The sequence below is a fragment of the Wyeomyia smithii genome, chromosome 1 (assembly GCF_029784165.1).
Source record: "Wyeomyia smithii strain HCP4-BCI-WySm-NY-G18 chromosome 1, ASM2978416v1, whole genome shotgun sequence".
Taxonomy (NCBI): domain Eukaryota; kingdom Metazoa; phylum Arthropoda; class Insecta; order Diptera; family Culicidae; genus Wyeomyia; species Wyeomyia smithii.
In genome coordinates, this window is record NC_073694.1 from 95,238,585 (window position 1) to 95,246,084 (window position 7,500).

The 7,500-nt window shown below is 43.6% G+C and overlaps 1 protein-coding gene and 1 pseudogene across 1 annotated transcript; both read right to left on the reverse strand.

Moving 5' to 3' along the window:
* LOC129716957 (uncharacterized) overlaps positions 1-986 on the reverse strand; it is an 8,486-nt pseudogene extending 7,500 nt beyond the window's left edge.
* A 223-nt stretch (positions 987-1,209) lies between these two features.
* On the reverse strand, positions 1,210-1,749 carry LOC129716958 (uncharacterized). Its single transcript, XM_055666801.1, has one exon. It carries the CDS (start codon positions 1,747-1,749, stop codon positions 1,210-1,212), a length of 540 nt encoding a protein of 179 aa, XP_055522776.1.
* Between the last annotated feature and the right edge of the window lie 5,751 nt (positions 1,750-7,500).

Sequence of the window (7,500 nt, forward strand, 5' to 3'; positions counted from 1 at the left end):
AACGATAAAGGCTTTTAGCTTTAAGGAGGATTTAGAATTACCTTTCAAAATGTTTTGAAGTTCATCGTCGGTCCTCTGGTCATCGGCTAGGGCGCTGAAGTCGAGCGAAGGCAAGGCCTTGATTTGTCCGATAAAGTCCAACTGGCGAGCTTGGCGGTCGGAAGCCTTGTCGGACTTTTGGTGAAACGCAAAGATGATCGGCTTATGGTCGGTGTAGATGTGGCAGTTTCGTCCTTCTAACATGAACTTAAAGTGCCGCACTGCTAGGTAGATCGCAGTCAGCTCGCGATCGTATGTACTGTAGCGAAGCTGAGTTTTATCGAACTTTTTGCTGAAAAATCCTAGCGGCTGAACTTCACCATCGACGATTTGGTGTAGCACTGCTCCTGCTGCAATGTCGGAGGCATCGACCCATAGGGACAATTCAGCGGATTTGGAAGGGTGCGCTAATAGAGTTGCCTGAGCGAGTTGTTGTTTGCATCGCTGGAAGGCTGCGATATTTTCCTCTGTCCAAACTAGCGGCGAACGATCGTTGCGTTTGTTGCCCGGGGTCATTTTCAGCAACGGGATTTGGGCTTCGATGGCGTTGGGAACAAACTTCGATAGAAGTTTATCATGGCAGAAAAACTCTTTAATTCCTTCACTGTAGCTGGTGACTTGATGTTCTGAACAGCTTCTACACGTCCCGGCAAGGGTCGGATACCTGCGACGGAAACGAAATGTCCCAGAAACTCCAGCGAGTGCCGTCCGAATTCGCACTTGGCGACGTTTATCGCAAGATTGTACTGTTTGAGCCTTTCAAACAGTTGGCACAGATGTTCTCGGTGCTCTTCGGAAGATGACGAGGCGATGAACAAGTCATCGATGTAGGGAAACACGAAATCCAGCCCTCGGACGACCTCGTGGATTAGCCGTTGGAAGGTTTGGGCTGCATTCCGTAAACCAAAGGTCATGAAGGAGAACTCGAACAGACCGAACGGTGTCATTATGGCTGTTTTCGGGACGTCGTCGGGGTGAATCGGTACCTGGTGTTAGGCCTTCTGCAAGTCAACTTTTGAGAATATTGTTTTCCCTTGCAAAATGTTGGTGAAGTCCTACAGGTACGGTAGGGGATAGCGATCCGGTACGGTTTGGGCGTTCTCGTTCTCGTACGGTTTGGGCGTTCAGGGCACGATAGTCTCCACATGGGCGCCAGGAGCCATCCGCCTTCTACACCATATGGAGTGGGCTGGCCCAGTTGCTGCTGGACGGGCGACAGATTCCCAGCTTCATTAAATGCTCGAATTCGGTACGAGCGGCGTCCAGTTTGTCTGGCGCGAGACGTCGGGGCCTGGCATAAACTGGTTGACCGGTCGTTACAATCCGGTGCACGATCGAAGATTGGCTAACTGTTCCCGGAGGTGCTAACCGGGTGATACTAGGGAATTCTGCCAGTATGCTGGCATATGGTGACACGGCACTAAAAGTCTTTATTGAATAGTCCCTAGTGAGAGTGAGGGAACCGACCGAGTCGAGGCGAGTAGTATTGTCTATAAGGCGGTTTCGTTTCAAATCGATCAACAGATCAAAGTTGCATATAAAATCTGCTCCGATTATGCCCGACGCAACATCGGCGATAATAAAAGTCCACAAAAACTCGCGGCGGAGACCGAGATTAACTTTAATCAACACCTCACCGTACACTTCAATAGCAGTCCCATTTGCGGCGTACAATTTAACTGCTGATGGTTTCACTTTGTCTGATTTCATATTTACCGGCACCACAGACACGTCAGCGCCGGTATCGATGAGAAATTGCATAGATGTAGAAGAGTCTGAAATTTTTAGGCGATAGATTGCGGCTGTGTTGGAAACTTCACTAATTTCCCCCCCAGGACCAGCAATATGGCGTCATTGCTGGTTGGACGAGGAATGCCGGCCGTTGGAGCAGGGTTTGCGACACCGGCGGGCATTGTTTCCGAACGTTCGATGGTACCAACACAATCCTACTGATGGTTCTCTCTCGCGACAAGAATTTCGCTGCTCAGCTACACGAGAATGTGAACGAGACCGACCGCGAGCATTCCTCTGACCGGGCAGCACTTTTTCGAGTCGTTTGGTGAGCTCAGCGATCTCACGATTCAACTCTTGGATCGGATCGATGGCTGCAGTTTCCATAACGCTGAAGGACACCATCGCTGAATTTTGTCCATTGTATTCGACGACGTTAATTTTCGTAGGCCCATTGAATCCACAATGGCGTCGGCGATGGTGGTTTTGTCTGCCGCGTTTCCCTTTGAAGCGACTACCGCAGCTTGTGCATGTGGCGGCAGTCTGGGCGCCCACAGGTCTAGCAACACCTTGCCCCCGAGGGAATCGCCAGCCACCCGTTTCATCTCATTGTAGAGTTGACTGGGTTTTAGATCCCCCAGAGGCATGTCGGACAGAACACGTTGCAGATGGCGTTGCTGACTATCGGCAAAGTACTCGATCAGCTTCGCTTTGATGTAAGTGTACTTCTCGGCAGCAGGAGTGGCATCGATAATCGACCGGAGCTCGGACAATTTGTTTGGTGGCACTTGTGCCATCACGATATTATATTTGCGGGAATCCTGCTGGGGATGGGAACCGATTCCCGATGCAGCGAACCAGAATTCGAGCGACATGAAATATGTCTCGATGCTCGTGTCGGCCATGCTGGGCGGATTGAGCCGCGGCGCGTGTATCGACTCAACGATGGTTTTATTGTCCTCCGTCGTCATTTTGCGTTTGCACTAACCGACCGTAAAACTACTTCGAACTGGCGATTCGCGGTACCCGTAGTCAAAAAGAAAAATCAGCGATTTCGTGTCCGATCACGTCGGGGTCACCACTTTAGCGTGCTATCAGATTGGTTGGGTAGTTTCTCATAAAAAGATGTGCTCCGTTTGAGTAGCAGGCTAAGACTAATTGGTTTGGATTTATTAAAATTATATGAGTGTACAATAGATCGGTTTTGTATGTGGATTGGTAGAAAGAATATCGAATGATTTAAACGGGAACAATAGTGTGTCCTATATAAAAAGAATGTAGCACGTTCATCGTAGTGCTCTGAGTGTCACACCAACCATCGACGCGACGAAGATAGTGATGATGATGATGACGTTGATGGTGACGCTACAATTATAATAATAATAATAATAATATTAATAATAATAATAATAATAATAATAATAATAATAATAATAATAATAATATTTTATTATTATTATTATTATTATTATTATTATTATTATTATTATTATTATTATTATTATTATTATTATTATTATTATTATTATTATTATTATTATTATTATTATTATTATTATTATTATTATTATTATTATTATAATAATAATTATTATTATTATTATTATTATTATTATTATTATTATTATTATTATTATTATTATTATTATTATTATTATTATTATTTTTTTTTTTTATTTTTATTATTATTATTATTATTATTATTATTATTATTATTATTATTATTATTATTATTATTATTATCATTATTATTATTATTATTATTATTATTATTATTATTATTATTATTATTATTATTATCATTATTATTATTTTTTTTTTTATTATTATTATTATTATTATTATTATTATTATTATTATTATTATTATTATTATTATTATTATTATTATTATTATTATTATTATTATTATTATTTCCTTCGGATTCCTTCCGTGTAACATTCGCCGGATCCGCACTGCCGAACTACATCTCTTTGGACAGGGTTCGTCTGCCTGTACGCCTGTTCGTACCGCGGGTCATGCATTGCCAAAACTGCAAGCAGTTAGGTCATACAGCCACCTACTGCTGCAACAAGGCACGCTGCAGCAAGTGCGGAGGCAATCATGCTGAGACCGCTTGCAGTGAGGATACTGAAAAGTGTCTTTACTGCGAGGGAACTCGGCATGACCTTTCGGCGTGTCCCGCGTACAAACAGCGCGAGGAAAAAATAAAGCGTTTCCTCAAGGAACGATCAAAGCGCTCTTTCGCAGAAATGCTGAAGAGTGCTGAGCCACCCTCGACAGGAAACATCTTTTCCTTTTTGCCAACCGATGAGGGTACATCTGACGATCCCGTCGAAGGGTGTTCTTATGCCATGCCAGAAGGATCTAGGAAGAGGAGAATGATCAACTCTCCTAATCTTTCTCGCAAAGGTCGCAAGATAACCCCTAGCGGAATGACCAATAAGCCAACACAAAAAGGAAGCGGTGAAGAAAAACCGAAGCAAGTACCTCCCGGTTTTAATTTTAAATCAAACCAGGAGTACCCACCGCTTCCTGGGGCACCAAAAACCCCTCGTGCACCCATTTCTCGATCAGAAGATAAAAAAGAAACAGGGTTCATAAAATTTTCTGATATTGTGGACTGGATATTTAAAACATTCAACATACCAGATCCCCTACAAATTATTCTTCTTGCCCTTCTTCCTACAGTGAAAACCTTTTTGATGCAACTAGCAGCAACTTGGCCCCTCATTTCAGCTATCATATCTTTCGATGACTAATATGGCGAAAGAGGTTAGGAATTTTATCACTGTATTACAGTGGAATTGCAGAAGTATCATCCCCAAATTCGATCTATTTTCTCATTTAATAGATACATAAAATTGTGACGCATTTGCGCTCTGTGAAACCTTTCTCAATTCAAACGATCAACTCAATTTCCACGATTTTAACATTATTCGTCGAGATCGAGACTCACACGGTGGAGGGGTACTTTTAGGGATTAAAAAGTGCTATTCCTTCTTCCGAATCGACCTCCCCTCGATCTCGAATATTGAAGTCGTTGCCATTCAAACGAATATGAATGGAAAAGACCTATGCCTTGTTTCGTTATATATGCCTCCATCCGCGCGGATTGAACAGAAGCATCTCACTGATATAGCAGAGTTGCTTCCCGCGCCTTTTTTGATATTGGGAGATTTTAATTCTCACTGTTCGCTATGGGGGTCGCTGTACGACGACAACCGATCTTCTTTAATCTGTAACTTGATCGACGACTTCAATATGACACTTTTGAATACTGGGGAAGTGACACGTGTACCTAATCCTCCAGCACGTGAAAGCGTGCTTGACCTATCCCTTTGCTCGACATCACTAGCGTTAGATTGCCGGTGGAAAGTAATCAACGATCCCCACGTTATATCAATTGCTAATGGTTCAACTCCCCCGAACCCAATCAATATTTTCTACGACCTTACACGTAATATTGATTGGAAGTGTTATGAGTCTATTATAGCGCAATCTATCGAGACTCACGAGGAACTTCCTCCGGAGGAAGAATACGCGTTCTTAGCTGGCTTGATAATCGACGCCGCGACTCAAGCTCAGACGAAACCGATACCCGGGGTAACGATTAGACAGCGCCCTCCCAACAAATGGTGGGACAAAGAGTGCTCTGAGCTGTACGCGCGAAGGTCCGCGGCGTATAAGGACTACCGGGAGTACGGCACTGTCAACCTGCTTCGAAAGTACGAGGCACTGGGCAGGCAGATGAAGAGCTTAGTAAAGGCGAAAAAACGCGGGTACTGGCGGCGGTTCGTAAACGCGTTGTCCAGGGAAACAGCGATGAGCACTCTTTGGGATACCGCCAGGCGCATGCGGAACCGTGACGTTTCGAATGAAAGCGAGGAGTATTCAGATCGCTGGATACTCGATTTTGCCAAAAAGGTCTGTCCAGACTCTGTACCGGAACAGAAAACCTTTCGCGACGCGTTATTAGTAACTACGGAAGAGCCTCCATTTTCGATGTTGGAATTTTCAATGGCTCTCCTGTCGTGCAACAATAAGGCTCCAGGGTTAGATAGAATAAAATTCAACCTGTTGAAGAATCTACCCGACTCTGCAAAAAGACGCTTGTTGACTTTGTTCAACAAGTTTCTTGAGCTAAATATTGTTCCGCATGACTGGAGGGAGGTAAAAGTCATTGCTATTCGGAAACCTGGGAAACCTGCCTCTGATCACAATTCATATAGGCCGATTGCGATGCTCTGTTGCCTCCGGAAATTAATGGAGAAAATGATCCTCTTACGGTTAGACAAATGGGTCGAAACAAACGGGTTACTTTCAGATACTCAATTTGGCTTTCGCCGGGGCAAAGGGACGAACGATTGCCTAGCGTTGCTTTCTACTGAAATTCAACTCGCATTTGCTCGAAAAGAGCAAATGGCTTCTGCGTTCATGGATATTAAGGGGGCTTTTGACTCTGTCTCTGTAGAAGTTTTAACCGCGAAACTTCATTCGCAGGGACTTTCACCAAATTTGAATAACTTTTTGCTCAATTTGTTGTCAGAAAAGCATATGTATTTCTCACATGGCGATTCGACAACTTCCCGAATTAGTTACATGGGCCTCCCCCAGGGCTCATGTTTAAGTCCTCTCTTATATAATTTTTACGTCAATGACATCGATGAATGTCTTGCAAATTCATGCACGCTAAGGCAACTTGCAGACGATAGCGTTGTATCCATTACTGGTGGCAAGGCTAGCGATCTGCAAGGACCATTGCAAGATACCTTAGACAATTTGTCTGAATGGGCTCTTAAGCTGGGTATCGAATTCTCTCCGGAGAAAACTGAGCTGGTCGTTTTTTCTAGGAAGCATAACCCAGCTCAGCTGCAGCTCCTACTAACGGGTAAAACGATCTCTCAGGTTTTAGTCGCTAAATATCTCGGGGTCTGGTTCGACTCTAAATGCACCTGGGCTTGTCCTATTAGGTATCTGACACAAAAATGCCAACAGAGGATTAATTTTCTTCGTACGATTACCGGAACTTGGTGGGGTGCTCACCCAGGAGACCTTCTAAGGTTATACCAAACAACGATACTGTCAGTTCTTGAGTACGGCTGTTTCTGCTTTCGCTCCGCCGCGAACACGCACATTATAAAATTAGAGAGAATACAATATCGTTGTTTGCGTATTGCCTTGGGTTGCATGCAATCGACCCATACGATGAGTCTTGAAGTGTTAGCGGGTATTCTTCCGTTGAAACATCGTTTTTGGAATCTCTCTTACCGGTTGCTAATTCGATGCACAGTTATGAACCCATTGGTAATTTAAAATTTCGAGAGGTTGGTCGACCTTCAATCTCAATCCAGATTTATGACTTTATATTTTGACTATATGGCTCAAGATATTAATCCTTCTTCATACGATTCCTCCAATGTCGCACTTTTAGCTACTTCTAATAATGCTATATTCTTCGACACCACCATGAAACAAGACATTTCTGGTATCCCGGATCAATTGCGACCCCAAGAGATCCCTAAGATTTTTCCCAATAAGTTTAAACATGTTAGTTATGATAAAAGGTTTTACACTGACGGATCTAATCTAGATGAGTCCACTGGCTTCGGTGTTTTCCACGAAAATTTTACCGCATCCTACAAACTCGATGCTCCTGCTTCCGTGTACGTCGCAGAACTTGCTGCTATTCAGTACTCTCTTGGAATCATCGAAACCCTACCCATAGAC

Coding starts and splice junctions, on each gene's coding strand:
- LOC129716958 (XM_055666801.1), bottom strand. CDS start 1,749: ATGAAATCAGACAAAGTGAAACCATCAGCAGTTAAATTGTACGCCGCA.